At 32.7% G+C, this 21571-nt stretch overlaps 1 protein-coding gene across 1 annotated transcript in view; it reads right to left on the bottom strand.

Moving 5' to 3' along the window:
* The window catches only part of LOC117104908 (tubby-related protein 3-like), a 36261-nt gene that overhangs the window by 13809 nt on the left and 881 nt on the right, over window positions 1-21571 (bottom strand). The window contains exons 2-5 of the mRNA XM_033245824.1: window positions 13503-13608; window positions 6233-6401; window positions 3066-3185; window positions 1870-2084 (exon numbers count right to left, since the gene is read on the bottom strand). Coding sequence (XP_033101715.1) covers window positions 1870-2084; window positions 3066-3185; window positions 6233-6401; window positions 13503-13608 — 610 coding nt within the window. The remainder of the gene's footprint in view (window positions 1-1869; window positions 2085-3065; window positions 3186-6232; window positions 6402-13502; window positions 13609-21571) is intronic.

The raw sequence follows: 21571 nt of genomic DNA, 5'->3' as shown, positions 1-21571 counted from the left end.
AATAGCAATAACAAAACAACAATGTATCTTGGGTTATGACACAGTGAAAATATATCACACACTGTTTGTCATAATCATAATTTCAGCTGGGATAAAGCATTTTGATGGATTATTTTATAGGGTTTATATTCCATGTTCATTACCAAATTTATTTGAATAAATGCCAAGGGACGTTTACTGCCGAGGGTTTTTGAGGGAGCGATTATTCGAGGGATGAGTTTATTCAAGGGAGGCGTTTATTCCGGATGAGGCGTTTATTCACAGCGAGTTGTTTATTCAAAATAAATATGGTACTTCAATAATTTTAACAAATATAATAATTACTGGAGTATGTTACTGAATAATCTCAATCTATTTTTATAAACCTATTAAAACAAATATACAGCATGGTAATTTCAGGTGCTAATGTTTTAATCTAATGTTACAAAAATCAATTATTGCCAGACCTAATAATCAATAAGGTTGACAGCAATGATGCCAATGATAAAAATATAAGTAAGTACTATATGCCAGTCAGTTTGATCACAACAATTAATTGTAAGCTATAAAACATGTAGAATACAGTCATAAAACATAATATTAAAATCTATAATATAATTATACTTAGAATTATATAAAAAAAGAACAGTTTTAAAGACACAATTCACACAAACAACCTTAATAAAATGAATTTTTAATTTGTAATGGCAAGGATCATCTATTTCGGAACAGAAACCATGCATGAAAAACCTGGTTTTTAATTAATTCACCACAATAAAAAATTTACTTAAAATATTATGTGATGCCTTGGGACCATGATGAGTTACATAGTTGGTGGCCAAAGCACTGAATGGCCATCATCGCCATTAGGCCTAATTATCAGAAATTATACCGAATAGCTTTTACCCAATTGGTTACTATGGCAGCCATTTAGATTGGAGACACGCACAAAAGATTTTGTCATAATTGGCATAACTGGTTTTCTTGTACATTGCTTAAAATTCTGCAAAAAAAATAATGGCTAATATCTGTGGTGAAGTCATTCTTTTGTCCTATATTTTGCTTTTGTACTATGAGCGACTAGTCCTCAGAAACCAGTCTCATGTGTAAACATAATACCAGTCTTGTATGAAAAAAAATAAAAAAAATACTTGCATCACACGCAAACAACTCAGACCAGCCTCGCATGCAAACAACACAGCTACCAGCCTCACATGCAAACAACACAGCTACCAGCCTCACATGCAAACAACGCAGCTACCAGCCTCACATGCAAACAATTCAGACCAACCTTGCATGCAAACAACACAGCTACCAGCATCACATGCAACCAACTTAGACCAGCCTCGCATGCAAACGACACAGCTACCACCCTCACATGCTAACCACTCAGACCAGCCTCACATGCAAAACAACACAGCTACCACCCTCAAATGCAACCAACTTAGACCAGCCTCGCATGCAAAATACACAGCTACCGCCCTCACATGCAAGCAAACGACACAGCTATCAACCTCACATGCAACCAACTTAGACCAGCCTCGAATGCGAACAACACAGCTACAACCCTCACACGAAGCCAACTTTGACCAGCCTCGCATGCAAACGACACAGCTACCACCCTCACATGCTAACCACTCAGACCAGCCTCGCATGCAAAACAACACAGCTACCACCCTCAAATGCAACCAACTTAGACCAGCTTCGCATGCAAACAACACAGCTACCACCCTCACATGCAAGCAAACAACACAGCTACCTGTCTCACATGCAACCAACTCAAACCAGCTATGCATGTAAACAACACAGCTACCACTTCTCACATGCAAACAACTCTAAAATTAGTACTTGGATATCACAGATAAACTACACTACAGAACAAATACTTACCATGCCAGAGTTTGGTCTTTCTGGTTGGCTGTTTGTTGAGTTTAAGTTGGAGTTTGAATTTGAGTTGAGGGTGTTCTCGAGTACATCATCATACTTTGGAGGTGGGTAAGGAGATGTAGCTTGTATGGATGGTACCGTTGGTATCATCTGCTCATCATTCTCTTCAAAGTCTGCCTTTGATGATATTCCCATTGCTTTAAGTTTTTTCTCAGTTTCTGTAGGGAAGGAAATTGGGATTATATTTGCTACTGTATGATGTTGAAATAAAATATATGAAAATTTTAAATAATCACATTTTTTTGTCATGTAAAGTATGGAGAACATGGAAACTGATGTCCAGACTATCAAATTTTATTTGACAAAAACATATGACATGCCTAAATACAGTCATGATGACATCACATCATGACCATATATAGGCACATAATGACTATATATGGGCAAATAACAGTTTTTTGTCCAATCAAAATTTGATAGTTTGGACAGAGCTTTACTAGATGAAATAAATTTGCATTGAAACCTGAAAGCCAGCTTGAGTGGAATACAAGTAGTATAATGTGTGTGTATTTTGAGGAACCATCTCATCTTTATTTTATACTGTTGTGACAAAAACGTTTTATCATATCGTATGGTATTTGATTGATGTCACCGCATTTTTTGTAAGACATAAATTGGCATGACAACTTCTGATGGATAAACAGTTAGGTTAGAGTTGTAGAATATCAACTAATATTTATAAGTGAGCAATTTGTAAACCATGGACTGGGTGGTGTTGTACAATATTTTTAATAAGATTTTGCTGGTAATAAATGTTAGATAAATATTAAACAAACATTTTTCGAAAACATGATCAAAGTAACATATGCTCAATATTGAAATTTGTTGCTTTGAAATCTTTTCATTTTTTTAAATTTTAAGATATAATAATATTGAAAATTAGATAAAACATGTTTAAAAAAGGAGATAAGACTAATATGAATCAAGCAGACATATTACAAATGAAACAACTTGAGAATCTCAAAGCCACTGACACTTTCATTTTGTAATTTACGATGACAATGACGGAGCACACATTAGTATCAAATAGGTGTCACAATTAATCATAAAAATCATCATCCAACAACATGTTTGCTTTTGGCGATAATACTGGCTTACACAGTTATTGCCACTGCTATTTTAGGAACTAATTTTCTAACCTGTAGTTTCTTTAAAGCGTGGACACTCGTCATCTGAATCGGTGCTTGTTGAACCAACCGTGAGTACTTGCACAGTAGTGGAGCTGCCATTCAACATGTATGAGGCAGGCCCATCAATGCCTAAGAAAAACATATAAGAATGATCATTAATACCAAATTGTTTATATTAACAATAATCATTATACAGCACCTGTATATATTCTATTAATTTGATTGGTTGAAAACAGGTTACATGAGATTGATTTAAAATAAATTTTCCATGGCTATTTGAGTACTAGTCAACGATCATTGAATAGTACTTTTTTATCTACAAGACTACAAAAATCTCGGATGCAACAGGAGTGAGAAAAATTAGGCGCTAAAATGGCAGGGCCATTTGGTACTGGGTCATTTGTACTTTTGAGCAAAGAAGATTCGGAGGAATTAATGCATGAAAGTTATAGCGAATCAACAAAAAAGGGAATAAAATATGATTTAACCATATGGAGTATTTCGCCAGCTTCAGCAGTGAGGATTTGAGTCTATTAGCTGGACCTGAACCTGATTGATGCCTAGGCCAGTTTTATGCTGGCCTTCGAAAGGAAGATGGGTCCTTGTATTTGAAGAAGAGCATGCAGGCGATCCAGAGAGGGATACAGCTAGCGCCTCGTTGAATAGAACATCCAATCTTTTACCAAATGAAATATTCTACTCCATTGCATATAAACATTCATTATTTGTATAATAATAACAAGGGCAAGTTTTCTAAATGACAACCACAAAAACAAAACATGGAAAACATACAAAAGTTAGGTTGAATTTAGAGAGAAGTCAAATGCTGTATTGGACAGTTGAAATATTGGTAATATACTACTACAAGCTGGGGGTACTAAAAGATATGTCCTGATATGGATACCTACTACAAAGATTAGGTAGTGATTAAATAACTCCATGACTTTTAAATACCATTGGAATATAAGGGTGGAGATTCAAAGGTTATATGAGAGGTGAAACAAAATGAGATTATAAGGAAGCTTATCAGAATCCTGTTCAAAATACAAAACAATCTATATTTATCAAAAATAAATATTGATAAGTACTAAATCAGGACACAAAACACTGCTTTGAATTAAGTAACTTTTCATCCTTTTATAATTTACATCAAATTTACAAGTTTATGCACTACTACTACTACGAAGGCTCAATATTGAAACACCAATATGTAAACAGGTAACTTAAAATGATTACTAAAAGAATATTCAGTGTTGAATATCAACTTGTACTTCCATTATGAAATCTTAAATTCATATTTTATGTTTTTAGCCAATTTAAAAAAGCACTCAACAAATTTATACATTTTAAAAAAGCTGGTATAATGTACAGTTCAAAATCCACTGAAAGGGAATGAGAAATCATAAATGAATGATGATTCTTCACAGAGACTTCTTGATATTTAAATTTGTTCAATGACAGAAGACATATCAGACATTAGCATTAGAGCTAAGATTTACAGATTAAATTATTGCTGAAAGAAATATCCTGGCCTGCTAGTGTTATGTGTTGAGTAAAACATAGGAGATCAACAACACTGTGCAAATTATACAGTCATGCGAACTTTAATACATAATTGATCTCTAAATATTTATATTACCATAGCTATGACCTTTTTATTAGGATAACTTTCATGTTATGTAAATTAGGTATTATGGCATCTTTAGTGAAGTATCTTACAATAATTTGAGTAGACTAAAAAAAGTTTGTGACAAATTCACCGTACAAACGCGTGCACAGATCTGAAAGAAATATATCGTAGTGGCATTCTTTTAAACGTTTTGACATTATTGACATTTTCTGTGTTCTTATTTATGTTAATTAAAATACCATAAAGAAACACTTTTACGAATCTACAAAATATTGGATGAGGACTTATCACGCTACAAAAGCAATACATGTGGGAATTCAATAATCAATTACGTTTAGTGGAAGGAGCAGATACGGTATATATACTGTGTAGTAGTAGGTAAGTGGAACGTACCACTTCAGTGATTGCGGCTGATACAAAGGCATACTGTATGTTCAATAACTATAACGGAACAAAATATATTATAAAGTGTCCATATTAATCACTAAAATAAGTCAATGATGAATATAGAATGTCTACATCTATCACAACATTGTAGCATAATCTAGTTTTTATTATACTCTTTATCAGTCTTCTTTATTCTTACTTGCTTTTTTTCAATATAACAAACAAAATTATTGGCTCATAATTCTTCCTTATATACTGTAAAAGGTTAAATTTGTCTTTCATTTCCGAAAGCCTTTCTAAATATTAAAATTATAGTTAAAGGACATAGCAGCATTCAATATTATGCTTTAGAATATTCATCTTGTATCAGGCAATATACTTTGGCCAAATGGGCTTCACACACTAGTTACTCCTGTGGCCGATACAGAGGAGGTGATAGTTGATGACACCAAGATGTTTGAGTGCTTTTTTATTGGGCAAAAATTATACAGATGTTGGCAAAAAGGCAGCAGCTTTTTTTGTTTTTGAGGGTGGGGAGTTTAATCATGAGAAAAGTTTTGTTCCTGTATCTCTCAAAAAATGTCATTTAAACTTGCCATTTATACAGGAGTGCCCTTTTTCTTTCTAACCCCCACACCCTGCAAATTATATCTGGACCCGCCCAAGCACTCACTGACTCGTGAGTTCAAGTAAGATATTATTAGTTCCAGGAGACGATAAAACTTATTTTAAATTATTCAATAATAATAATAGTATATAAATCTCTGAATACTTCATTTTTAATATTTTGTAAGTATTTGGGGACGTACTGAATATTCGGTACATGTCAAGTAGGGCAAAACATCACTCCTATGATATTTTTCTGATGCAAACTCACATCAAAATGTTACACAATCTCACAATATTATTGATAATAAACTCAATTACACACAAGCTAAGAGAACTTACTATACATAAGTAAATGCACAACAGCCAATCATTAATGGGAGCTCAGTATGTTGGCATTTCCCACTGTAACACAATGAATTCGCCTCATCTTTGACTATCCAGTAGATATGCTGGTACTGTATTGGGCATGCAACTATTATGTACATACATGACAGAAACAATTTAAAAGCCATCACTAAAAAGTAATGATGCATGATAATGTTAAACACACCGTGTAAACTATCACTTGCGGATGAACTCCTTGTTGGAGAAACCAAAGGACGTGTCTCTTCTGGGAGCCGTCGCCGTGTTTTCCCACCTGAACCAGTTCGCTCCTCATTTGGTTTTACCATCATAGGTGTGCTGTTCTTCTGCCGCTGTTTCTCCAAAAGGAGTCTTTTCTATGAAACGAAATTAAAAAAAAAAAAAGTATAATTTTTTATTGTTTTTCTTATTGGACAAACATACAGTAGCCGGTGATAAAATTTATGAAAATTACCATTAACAATAAAAATGACATTAACAACACTTAAAAAGAGTTCCATGATCAGTTATGAAATATATATTGAACATTATGGATGTAGCTCCTGTTATGTTTAATGCATTATACATTCAATGTAAAGTTTAATGCATCGTACATTGAACGTTACAGATGCAGCTTCCATACCGTTCATTGCATCATACATTGAACAAATGGAAGCTAGCAAAAGACTAAACTACTACAGTATATGACTAGACTTTCATGATTATCTAACATTTAAATCTTAATAGCACCTTATTTCTAGTTTATAAAACCCTAATACTAACATAAAAATGTGCTCCTCAAAATCTATCTCATACAGTATGTTATAAGACAGGTCATATAGCAACCATCTTGATAATGTTAGATGAAACAAATTAAAGAGTTTACTCCATGTCAAAATATACTACATAGACAGGAGAAAGTCAAGATTACGTAGAGAAATGCAATATTAAAATTTATTCTCGCGTTCATTGAAACATGTAATTCCCCAGCAGCAGTAAATTTGTTACAAGTCCATTACTGAAGGCTAATTATTGCTGACGATGTTTTTCAGTGCAGAGCCACGATTAATTAAATACACTGCACAAATTTGGAATCATACTTTTTCTCTTTTAGAGTGGGAGAGGATATGCCTTATGGGGGCTCTACTGCATTAAATATTTAGTACTTTCAAGTACAAATTATAATTTAGCACCTTATTTCTAGCGATGCCTAAATTACAGGCTTCATTCTTATATGGGTGTCTTGAAACTAATAAAAATTAATTTTTCCATACAGTATTGACTTCTTTTTGATCAATTTGTTTTTTTCTTTCTTAATCAGTTTTTATCTTGTCATCTCATTGAAACCACTATTAAATGACACATTTTTATGTTAAAGCTTGATTATAGTCAGTTCTTTTTCACAATTCCACTTTAAACTAACTATTTATCATAATATATATTGTGCTGTAAAAAATAAAATATTCATTTATATAACAAAATTTGAGCAACAGGGAGGGTAGGTGAACTAAATTCTGGAGTTATGCAAGTGTTGAATCTTCTTCCTTCCTAACTACCTTGATTTAAAATGATACACCTAGGCAGGTGTCTAACCCTGCCACTTGCCTGACAGTATTACATCTTTATCCTCGAGGAAATGCCTTCCATAGTTTTCATCAATATCCATTCAATTAGCATGCTGTCAGTGTGTATTTTACACATTGATCAATGACATATTCCTACTACGAGATGCAATTTATGCAAATTTCATATCACTCATTTACATATTTGGCTGTGGTTCTAGGATTTCAAAACTAAGGAAGATGGGTAACAGTCGCAAAAATTACATTTAAATACCTTCTTGTCTCGTTGTTGCTGTTAAAAAAAGGAGGACTTGGGTATAGTCAATATGGAGGGTTGAGACAAATAAACAAAAAAAATAACATACAAACAAAAAACATACAAAGAAAACAACACAAGAATTTGAAGTTGCTGTGTGATAATGAATGTATTTTGGAAAAATGTCTGTCAACATGAGATTTCTTTCTCCTAATTATTGCATAATCTTCACATAGTATTGACGCATTTTCTAATAAAACTGTTATCTGTCACACTTAAGTAGAAACATCAAAGCATTGATCAAATGACAAGTAAGTGCTAATGTGTTGACATTTATATGTTTACAGACAGTTGTTATATTTATAGTATAACCCATGGTTAACCACTTATTGTATCTGATGTGCCCATGTTTAATGTTTGAAAAGGGAAGGATTATGAAATGATCATGCAGCTGGCTCTGATCAATTGTTCAATAGAATGCTTTTAGGAAAGGTGTTTGGAAATTATCCAATGATGAGCTATCCTTAAATTATCAAACGATGAGCTATCCTGCCTTTTAATTAATCAGGAAAAGGGTGGGGGTCATATTGAACGATGAAACTTCTACAAGATCTCGAAAATTGCATGTACAGTATGAGAAATTCTAGGAGAACTACTACTTAATGTATTTCAACAGATCAATATTAGTCAATTTGATAATTTTTATTTATTATTAATAAATTAATATGCTTTTCCTATTTAATCATTTTAACTGTAAAGTAGGCTTGGGATTTATGTACACCACATCAATAAAAAAATTAATATTTATACAACAACATACAGATAATGATTCATTCTTCATCAAGTGTTTCTTATGACTAGACTCTTGCAAACACAATTATAGCATCAGCAGCATTAAATGTATAGTAGTACCTGGATCAAATGCAAATGCGGCAATTATATTACCGCAGTCAGTACACATTCAGCCACTCTATCTTATTAGATTCTTACCTAATAAACAATTACCTACATGATACTGGTACTTTAAACTTTTTCATATACATGAAAATTTCAATTATAAAATTAATTGAAATCTGGTTAAATTATCTTTCTCTGTGTTCACATGATTATGGGGTGGGGTGGGAGTGGGGAGGGAGGAAGAGAGTGAGTGGTATGTGTTGGATATTCTAGTATATGTGTGGCCATAATGTTGTGCCACATTTTTATATCAGCCTGTAAATTGATTAGTTAATCTTAACACGTACAATAGTATTTTAGGAAAATTTAAACATACAAAATAAAGATCACAATGACTTGATTCATATCCTCCTGTGTTTGTTACTTTCATTTTTCATAATATATGATTCGAATGATATTGATTTTGTAACTTTGTTTTTTATTGGGTTAGGGGATGTCATTGTTCAAGCAGGGCCTTGCTATAAGTCTCCATTATCTTTTGGCCGCATCACTGTTTCCACTACACGTACTTGATTTTAACATACAAAGCAAGTGAAAATAATATTTGGATTCTGGATTTACTAATTAGCTCCCTCAATCCATCTTCAAGTTTCTCTGTCCCTCCACCTTATAAATAAACCATCCATGTACATGTACATTAGGTGTATATTAAACAAGAGTATACAAAATAGAGTAGGCTGACCATGTCTATTGAAATACTTTCTGTCAGCAATGATAGTGAGTCATGGCCATAAACAGGATTCGGAATACTGTATATCATTTTTAATGCTCAATCCCTGAATGTTAAGTCAGCACTGCAAGCTATCAACATCTGATTGTATAGGAGCTTACTATTGCTATAAGCTACAGGTTTCGTTCCTTTAAAATACAATGACAGCAAGCTTACTTGGTGTCACTATTTTTTAGTAATGCCTACAGCAGCCTACAGAAACTAAAAAAAACATGATGGTTCAACTACTAACCATGTTATATTAGCTCCATGAGAGCAATTAATTATTCTTTCCATTGAACCTCTATGTATTTAACGGTGAAACTTCTCCAGACATTAAAATCTTTCCTACAGGAATGATCCATTCTCATGTCTGGCATACAGTAACTCACATGTCAGTTTTTAATCCAAATACTATACATTGAAATTGCTAGCATTGTTTTGATTAATACCACATCATCACTGACTTAAAATCATCTAATACAGAAATTGTAAAATCGGTGGCATTAAAAGGAAAACTCACCAAAAAACGTCCCATATTGTTCTCCTTTTCGTGACAAAGTCCTACATAAAGCTCACGGCACAATGTGTTGATATGCAATGATTATGCATTAGCATACATTACAGAAATACGCATTAGTATTACAGTACTCTTCGTCAGCTCAACTAGAATTGTCGTTTTATACATGTGAGCACTTAACAATGCAGTCCTCAACACTATCCCTAATTTAAATTTCCCAAAGTGAAATCAGGCTAAACACAATCAGACAACTAATATACTTGGTATTGATAATGTATATTATTCAAACATCTGCATCAATATGAACGAAATTAAAGGGGTTACTAAAGTAAACATAATTGGGCTAAACTCATGTTAAAATCCAATCAGCGAAAAGCAGCCAGAGATACTAACATCTATCACTTATAACAGATCAATTTAAAACCATCATGGGACCATGAGTCTCCATCACCATTATCCATGTTTATTACTATTAATTCATCTAAAATTGAAAAATTCTCTTATTCACACCACAACATTTTGCTGCTCTGAGACAGTCTTCACACCTTTAACACGTAGTATTACGTTTCACTTAGACTATCCGCACAAGTGAACAAAATTTATTAACATGTGGAAGAGACAGGAGGCTGCCTTGTGGTCCATTGCCCGAAAAAACCATTGAGCAGTTAATTAAGCAAGGAGCATTACTTACTTGGAATATCCTAGTAAATGAAAACAATATAAATAAAAAATGTACTTGCTTCAAAATATAATTTATCAAGAAAAATATCAAAACAATGATATTATGCATTTTTAAAATACAAAATTAATCAAGCTTATTTCAGATCTGAAAAAAGGCAAAATTTAATGTACAGTATTGAAAAGAGTTATTATTGTTATAGATTATTAACAGCAGGAGTAGATAATTTTGAAAATGTCACACAGGCTGCCCATGTAAAAATCTCTTAATTGCCCACTAACTTTGTTCCCAATGGGATGCAAATTAAATGCAAAATATAATACTTTAAATCTAAATTGATTAGATGTTTTATGCTGTACGGTATATCATTTTGTAGTCGGCAATGAAAAGACAGTCAAAACAAATGACGTAACCACTACCAACCGTATTTCATAATAGGAAGGTTAGAGAGCAAAATCGTGTTCGGGCTTTCGCCCATTCCCTATCCAGGCAATACATGTTATTTTTGCCTACTTTTCTGCTTACTTTTGCCAAATAAATATTACTATTATTATTATATTAACCAGTAGGACAAATAATAGCTTCTGAAAACCATGACACTAATCTCATGATATTTAGCAAGGCTCTATGAGTATGCTCAAGGGTGTAGCTTATATAAAATGTTGCCCATATTTTTACTGCCTGTACATATATTTTATCAAATTTTACAGAAGGAAGGTCATTTAGACATTTATTTATAGACAATAAACAGGCTCTACCTTTTACATATTATGAAAACTTAACTATAAAATGAACAACTAAACAAGAACTACTTACAAAAATACAAATGAAAGGAAAATAGAAAAAAATACTATCAAATAAACTGTACTAAAAAATTATGTTGAAATTATCTTTTTAAATATTTCAAGAGTGGTAACTATTTTTTGTGGCCTCATCAATATTGTTCCACAAGTCAGCACCAAAATATTATCTAATTTGCAATCTAATAGTGTGCATTTTAATTCTACTATAACATGGCAAGTACATTTTCTGAATCTACCTGGGCTACTAAAAACTAAACATCACATTATAAATACATTCCAAAATACAAACAAAATTCACTAAGAATTTCAAGAGTGACCTTAGATGACATCTAAATAGCCATGATAAATTTCCCTTGCATAATTAGCATTTCTAATTTCTTTAATACTGAGAATCTGTAGTAGTTTATTAAGTCATATTCTTATCCTATAAACATCACTATAAATCTCCAATACAATTACTGTAGTACATAATGCTCTTAAACTTGAGTACCACCTTTGAGACCTGAAAATTTGGGGTGGTTTCAAGGTTCAGTTTCCTATCAGCAGGTTAGTTTGTGTTTAAGTTAGTTGGTACTTTTTAAAAGTGGTCTTTAATTGGAGAGCATACAGTACTGTAGTTAGTTTAAAATTTGTTCTAGCATTGATCGAACAAAGGATCCTACGTTTGGATGAAGCACACCTATACCACAAGTTCACTCATTATAAATATTGGCTACCTCATTATAAATGCTAAGTGAGCAAGACAAGCATTTGTGAGGAAGGTACTGACTTTAATGAACAACAATTAACCTATCTAGAAGTATGTCAAAAGTAATTAACTAACACCCAAGAGGGAGTTGCTATTCTCAGGAGAGAGAGCTCAACCTGGTGCCAGACTATAGCGTATTTCAAACTTACCTATCTTTGTCAAAGTTTAAAATAAATTTTTTAACAGTCTAACGTTCTAACATGATTATACTATCTAATTGCTTTCATACAGAGCATTCATCAAATTCTCTTTTCATTATAATTCATCAACTCAAGTTTCAATCTAAAATGGATAAAATTGATTGTGGGGTGTTGGACTGAGGCACCCAACAGTGTCAAGAATTAGATACCAATCTGAGAGATATAACACTATACTCAGTTCAATAACGGTTACTGGTTTTTCCTTTTTCTTAAAATGGTTCAATACTATTGGCTGTTTAAGATGCCGACAGGCACGTAATTACATTTGTCACTACTGACGCACTCTGATGAAGAAAATACATATTGCTCGTCTCCAACAGGCTGATGGTTTTGTTTCAGTCACGATCTAAATTAGCAATAATTGAGAGAACATGCTTCGAGCAATTGCATATGATAGATCATTAACAATAAGTTTTGTTTTTAGATCTAAAGCAAACAACAACAAAGATATTTGTTTGGTGGAATAGCAGAATGTAAACAGAGTTAACATTTATCAAGAATGAATTTATACTTATTTAGTTTCATTAGATCAGCTCCAGTTTCTGTTTAATAAAATCTTCATTCGCCATGCTGCCATTTCGGTGAACAATTTAATAAAGTAATTAAATTTTATAGAAAAAGATTTGAAGGAAAGCATGGGTGGGTTCGTTCACTCACTCAGCTCAGTGTGGTGGCCCATATATATTCCATGGGCTAAGATATTTTTCTAAAGAGGCAAGCAGTGTCCAGGGCTAAACCCTGGTGAAGTAATTCCGGGGCTAAAAAGATTTTCTACATTTTTTTTAGCTGGTACTGCATTTTCATTATATTTTAATTATAAGACTATGTCTTCCAATAATTAATTATAAAATGAACTGAATTTTAATGCTTGGCTTATTACAGAATATGTTGCAAATGTTGTTTTTTTTTACTTATCTTTTAAAACCACATGTTATTTGTTAAGTCCCCTCCCTCATAAATAACTTTAGCACCAATATAGTATGCATCTACTGACTATAATGAGCATAAAATTATGAATACCAATGTAACAATTATATAATGTACCTGCTTCTCTAATTTTTGTTGTCGTAGATTAGCTTGCGATGAGGATCTCTCTTCGTCGACCATTCCTGGAGGACCTGACCAAGCTCCATGAGACGAGTAGGTTGTCCTGCAAAGATAATTAAATATTGATAGTTACATAGAGGCATGGTGTACTACTACTAATTTTTTTTTTTAATTGTAATTTTTATTATATTTAGTTGAAACTACAACTTTAAATTCACAATTTTTGAGTATTAATCATTCATCATAGTCTGTCAGTAAAAATTGACAATCTTTTAGTAAGTTACTTTTTTAGGTCACAAATTCACACTGTATAGCAATGGGGCAATTTATCCGTTTGATGCTGAATAACTTGTTAAATATCTTTAACTGCGATGAGAGGTAAACATCACACTAAATCGAAAGTCATTCACAAGATACGTGCTGAATCTGCACTGGTTTTATTTGCTTGAGGCAAAGACTACCGTAATTATTCTCTAGTTACTGTACTAAAAAATAATACCGTAGTGACAAACATGTGCACATACTTGTGGTCAAAGCTCTCCCACTAGTTGTGACCAATGTTCTAGCCATAGCTGATCTATTATTCTTGAATGCATCCCGCAGTATTATAAATATTCAACAGCAATACGTGACAAACATGTGCACATACTTGTGGTCAAAGCTCTCCCACTACTTGTGACCAATGGTCTAGCCATAGCTGATCTATTAATCTTGAATGCATCCTGCATTCAAGATTCAAAACATTCAACAGCAATACAACAGTTCAATGTTTTTACTTTTTAGTGGAAAATTTATTGTGCTCTTAAATTCTATGTGTGGTGCAGGCTTGCTACATTTATTGAGAATGTTTTTGTTCAACTTTTTAAACAGGAAAAGATTTTCCCCAACAAATCATACTGCATGTTCTTCGATGACAAGAGATGAAACAGACTCGCTTCTTTATTCTCGTCGGGATAACATACATGTCAGAGAATATTATTAACCTTTTAGTCAGAGAAAGGAAACCTATTGAGACAGATTAATAAAAAAAAAAAAATGTTCATGCACAGAAATATACAGTACAATCAGCTTATAAAAATAAGTCCTGAAAATGATAACACAATCTTTTATTCAATCCATGCATTAAATATTATCGTCAGTGTAAAGCAAATATAAGGAAAACCTGCAGGTCATATTGCTATGGCAACATGATACAGTGATCAAACATTATTCAGATTGACAGATTCCATGGTAGTACAATGTCTTGACAACTACTGCATATAATGGACTAATTAACACCATATTAGATAGTCTCAAATGTTATAAATAGATACAGTGCATGTTTACAGTCAATCCAAATGTTTGTTTAACACACTGATCTTATATGAGCATGTTGTTATTCAGTGTGACCATGAGGATTTGACAAAACCATTGAAATGAAATGAAGTGTTTTTCAGAGCTTCAGGGACAGGATTTATTATTTTACTCATTAAAAAATTATTGAAGGCAAGGCATGATCATGAGAAAAAGTAGGTATCACAAGTGATTTTTTTTCCTATGTCTAGATGTCTATATTTACTTCTAAAGACACAAAAGAAAAAAAAAGAAATCAAGTACTTTTTATTTGAAGCAAATCGGCTGGAGAGTTTTCATTTCATGCGATAGTCTTCTTATTATTAGAAGACTATCGCATGTCTTAGGACGACCAGCACCTGTTTATATACACCTCCTACCCAACCCCTCCACCGTGCAATAGTAAAATTGGGCTCTGGACTGGCACTTGTGCATATACAGCCCTAACACCCTCCCCTACCTCCTGTGATAGTAAAATTTGGTTCTAGAGGGGGATATGTTTATATTCATCCCCACACCCCACCGTGCGACAGTAGAATTGGGCTCTGGACCAGCACATGTTTATACTATACAATGTTCAATCGTGCTTGCGCACTTCCCTGAAGGGGTTATATACTTTCGATTTATGTATTAAATTAATGTTTATAACATTACCTATACTAGGATGTAAAAATATATTATCATTTTTAAATATAACTGTTTAAAATTCAGACATAAACTTTAGAATCACAAAGATTTTTACGGTTTTGAAGCTTACAACAACAGCTATCAAATGACGTCAGTTTTGTACATGAACTCTTGACTGGGAAATGCACTGGAGCGTTTAAAAACTAGGCCCCTCCGAAAATCCCTGCAGATGGCAGACGCGCAGCAGAACAATAAACGTGTGTTGTGCTTTGGCGGTCGTACGGAATAAATGGTACGTGATATAAGTAAAATAACAACATCAAATGAGAAAGGAGACATTTTTCAATACAAATTTTATTGCAAAACAGTTAAAAATAACAATAAGTAAATAAAATTGAAAAAAAAAAGCGATTTTGAATAATATAACAACAGTTACGCAGCTGTTGGCATACCTAGTAAAAGGCATTAACTCTACAAATATCAGCCCTAAGGAAGAGGTCTACCGATATATATTTTTCTATTGCACACGCAAACCATGGGAAACTGAAACCTGCTTCTTTCTTGCTTAAAATTTAATCCCATATAAATCTTTTAAATAAAACTTGAAACCACAAAAATTAACTTCATATTATATCTCACTGAAAATTCTGACACTTTACAAAGTAGTTTTAATGTGTTTGGTATTTGTATATTTTTACTAGGGCCACACTGTAGATTTAAGATTTTGAAACATGGATACATTCTCATGTTTTTTTATTTTTTTATTTCATGAAAATATAGTTTAATCTGATTTCTTAATAAATCATAAAGTACTATAAAACAAAAACAGTACACTATGTAAAATTATAATTTCAACACTAGACATGCAAGTTCGCTACTGGTCAACTTCATTGTGGCAATTCATGGAAGTATATTAATGGTTATTTATAGTACAAACCTGAAGTGATATATTATTGTTCTAGTCTACAACAAGCTACAGTATAGTCAAACAAAGAGCAATGCTAGGCAACAGTTTGCATGAGTATCAACAAATGTACTGTTTGATTTCATGGTACATTTAACAAGAACACCAATCTAGGTGTATGCTACACACTAAAAAATCACACCAGGTTTCACTTTGACTTTGGTAGACCAAGGCAATCTGGTGCAATAAGAGACTGCACAGCTGTTGCAAATGTATGTCTACCGTGTGCATGTGCGAGAGAACGTTTCTTATTCATGTATTCTGTGTTTTGCAATCAAAGGCAAATACAATCTGTAGAGTTTAATTCATTAAGCAAACCACAAGAGACAAATTGAGGTAAAGCAACAAGCAATTAAAACACATTATTAACCCTATGTTCTCTAGATTGATGCATTCAGTTATTATTTCATAATAGTTACAATATAAGACTATACACTCAATTACTTGAAGTCAGGATCAAATTATATAAAATTTTCAAAAGGGAAACATCATAATTTTGTGAACCTGAAATGTTTGATCTTTAAATCATTATTGATCGCTTTTTTATGATGACAAATTCCACATGTTATACAGATAATTAATCATATTGCAATCAATTGAGGGTTAAATTATTAATATTTGGGCAATGAAGTATGTATTAGTTTGTTTTTAATTGAAATGTGCAAGTTATTCTTGATAAATACCTAGTCATTCTTTGAATTGCATGTAGTTACTATAGAAACCTAGAATCAAGCATCACCTTCTCTTGGTAAGAAAGATGAAGAAATTGACACAGGCTATGAGATCATTTATGATCCATACAATGCATACACACAATATTGTTCCCTGTAAAGAATATTATCCTCAGTACAAAAAACATTCACTTAAATGTTTCCAAGCTTTTATTGGACTCATCACTAAATGCTGTGCAACAAGTACAAATTGCTCTACTGTAGAAAAACCAGAAAATATCGCTCAATTATATCATTACCTTATCTTATATAATTTACTTTTGTTCGGATCGCACAATGAATTCTACTCTATACATGGTCTAATTGAAAGATACTTTAAAAATGATCAACAAATAAATCACATACATTAAATATACAATTTACATAAAAAAAACCAAGCGATATTCAGTAATGAAAAAGGGGAGTCTATAAACCATACTGTAGAATTATTAAAATGACTTTAAAAAAAATGTTTTCAAAGGAACAAAATTACAAATATTCCAAAAAAAAATAAATATTGATTTGTTTAAATTGAATTAACTGCAATTATTCCACAATTTCATTTTATGTTCGTCATACCATAATCTCCTATTTATATTCATGATGATTATCTCTAGTTTAAGATAACTGTCAGGGGAAAAAAAACACAAAAAGGACATAATGTTATTAGTAGTATCATATTTAACAATAATAATGAATGTAAAAATAATCTTTAACTATCTTTGCCAAAATTATTCAGAGTGTGATGTACAGTTCATGGTTAGGCCATAAAAAATGTGTCACATTCAACAATACATCAGGAACGAAATGCAAATTAAATATTATCACCATGACTACCAATATAAACACACATATCCTGTCATATAATAAGCTAATTTCTTTGAAATTGAACATGCCATCCTAGTAGCAAGTACTGTAGTCTTGTTCATATGGAACATCCTTATATTAAACATGACCTTTAAAAGTGATTGGAGTCCAAGCAACAACTGATGCACAAACCACTTCTACATTTGAATTCAATAAGTCAATGCACAGTATCACATGGTCTTAGCCCAAAATCCTAATGCTTTATCATGATAATGGATATAATAACCATGCAAATGTATCAAATTTATCAAAAGCCTTATCATGACAATGGATATTTACATTGATGTTAGACTGTGCTAACATACCAAATTTATCATGCTTTTTTGAGATTCATGTGCAACAATAAAATAAAGTAAATAAAAAGGATAAAGAATTTGGGATGTTTACAATTTTTAAGGAAGGCATAAATACAATTATCAATAATATTATGTCAACTCTTATAAATGTAAAATATTATACTGATGATATTTAGGTTTGATTGATTATTAGCCTCCACAAAAGACAAAATGGCTTTAGTGAATTGACAAGGTAATAAATATTTGCATGAGAAGAGACCATTATAATGTACAGTAATATACTTTACAGATTCATAGTGGTAGTGATCAATAATAGTCCTGTCTGAGGAATTTGCACTATGAATTCAAAAATTGCATGATCAATACACCTCAATTCTTATATGTACAGTAAATTAATCTTTATTTCCTTAACTGTAAAGATGCCAACATGTACAGCGAGCACAAAAGCATTGTTTACTAATTAAAATACCACAACTCATTCTTTATACTTAGTCAGTGATTTTCCAAAATACATTATTAAAAGTAAACCATGTCAATCTACAATACACGGCTTGTAGAAAGAGAGGAGAGGTAATGGAGGAGGGTTGTTGGGCAGATAAAAATCACTTGCATGCTGAATATTACGGTAGCTAAGCCCATATGTACAGTATATTTCACAACATACAGTACTAGGTCTTGGCTATTATTACGCTCTCGCAAAACAAACTAAGCTATCAAATTCGTACAGATGATTGGCGGATCTGTTCCTTTGATGTCCATCAATTTCAGTGCAAATTATTTTTGTGTTGGAAGTGAGCATAATAATAATACAGTAGAACCTCGTTTTTACGTACCCCAGTTATACGAATCCTCAGTTTTACGTACGCCTCGTATCGACGATGACGTCATAAAAAATCCCGAAAATATTCAAAACAAACGGCCCTTTTCAGAATAACCATAAGTAAAAAGACTATAATAATAAACTATAACAATAAACAAACCATAATAATGCAACATATTTTCATTAAACAGCAACATTGATTGAGTCTAATACCGGGTTGTTATAATCTAAAACCACGTAAACTGAGGGAGATGAACAACTACCGATGGTAGTTTCGTGTGGAAAACTCGTCTGGTCGAATTTTCTACACAAAGCTGGGTAGGCATAGTTTCGTACACGAAGGCTAATTGGTTGGCTGGCCGTGTGCAGTGCACGTGGTTGCTGTTTCACATAAAACGAACGCTAATTGGTTGCTCGCCCAATGCAGCGCACATGGTTTTAGTTTCTCTCAGCAGGCCCAGACAACACCCACCTCTGTTTGCTTAGAATAGCCATGAAGGGAAATTCCCAAGTTATACCTTTGTTGTATAGGTAACCTTACAATATTTTTATGTTCTTTAGTTAAATAAAAGATATAAAGTGATAAATTATTACACACAAACATGATTTTATTTGAACACTTTATTATGACATCGTAAAGCGATGAATAAAAACACTAAACACATGGTTTTATTCGTAGGCCTACACCTCCTAGAGGCTAGGTCTAGCCTAGGTAATATCGTTTGTTCGTTCATAAAATTGTTTATTGAGCGTTACGTACATATTAAGGTCAAAGGTTACCACAGATTTAAATCAAACTTAATTTTACGAATTCCTCGATTTACGTACGCCCTCCGGTCGCGTACGGTACGTAAAATGGGGGTTCTACCGTATATTGTTTTGTGTACTTTTTAACTTGAAAGTACATATTCACATAATTGTATTCACTTAGCAAACAGTTCACCTGAAAACAACAAATTGGTCTGTTGGTCAACATATTCATACAGGTGATGATGTATAATGAATGTAAAATCAGAATTAAGAAGGATTGTCAAATACGAATATACATGATATTTGTTTATAGTAATAGGCACAGGAATTGCTTATATTATTCACATTAAAAAATTCAAAGCCAAGACGGCTATTTGGGAGGTAGGTAGTGGCGTCCAACCTCCATGTTCCTCTTCAGTAGTGGATTCAAGGGGACCAAGCCGGCCCGGGCCTCCCCTAAATTGGTCAAAATCTTTAAAAATGAAGATATAAAGAAATCATATTCAAATTTTACGTCTCAGAATGCAAGATTTCCGGCCGCCTAGAGGTGCCATAATCACAAATTTTCTTACCTCGGCCCCAATCATGGTGGGCTGACGTGCCCTGGGCCACCTCTATTTTGCATTCCTGGATCTGGCACAGTATTATCTTCTAATTACTCATATGATTATACTGCATTGACTCAACTTTGTATCCAACAACTAGAGATCATACAAATATGTTTGTATATACTACCTTTCCTAGTAATCTTTCAACAAATTGATCAACCCTCCTGGAATTATTACTACTGTATAGTGTTACTGTTATATCACTCCTTCCTGGAATTACCAAGTTATGCAATATGAATTATAAAAAGGTTAAGTGAATAGAGACTATAACAAATCCCACTCTGTTATAATATAATCTTGTTTGAGATAGGCTGATGAAATTGGTATTACCATGCACTTATTTGCATGTAATTTGATCTACTGCATACTAAAAAAGATATTGATATTACCAGTTTTTAATTGGCAGTGCCATGACATGTTCACGTGACTCAATTCTAACTGATCATTATAAATACGGACAAGGTACACAATAAATTCAGCTAATCGAAGGGAATGGAAACTCAGCAAGTTTAATCATCAGGTTCACCATTTTTAATAAATCAGAGCACCGAAGAGACACCAATTTAAAGCATTGATTAGTTTTGGTACCTCACAACTCATTGTAAATAAGGTTGAAATTATATAATTTTTTTTCATGATTACAAGTGAATAAAGATTAATGGATTGATAATGCTTAATAATTTCACAATTGCTCTGGAGAATCATTAAATAATTAATCTCTTTGCACCAGATTCTTAAATTGGGAAATACTGTATTCAGAATATTTGGCCAATGTCTCAATATACAGCCGTTGTAGTTACGATTCTGCACATTTTTGTAGCAATATTATATGTAAATGTGAGTTAGTTTTGAGTATCCCCTGCACAGACAAAATACAAAATATATGGCATTTACAATGTTTTGATTCTAAGCTGACCTATTCTAAGATACACTTTAATAAGGACTTACTGTATTATTCCATTTTATCATATGTACCATAAGCCTACTAATAGGCTGGACATGTCAGGCTTGGTAAACATTAGCCTTCCTAAACAAATCAAATTCTCACAGCTAAAAGGCAGCTTTTTTTAAAAAAACCATATTTATAGAGGG

This window comes from Anneissia japonica, unplaced genomic scaffold (assembly GCF_011630105.1).
Source record: "Anneissia japonica isolate Jap-2015-1 unplaced genomic scaffold, ASM1163010v1 scaffold287834_len5846547_cov211, whole genome shotgun sequence".
Taxonomy (NCBI): domain Eukaryota; kingdom Metazoa; phylum Echinodermata; class Crinoidea; order Comatulida; family Comatulidae; genus Anneissia; species Anneissia japonica.
This window is presented reverse-complemented; position numbering and strand designations above follow the sequence as displayed.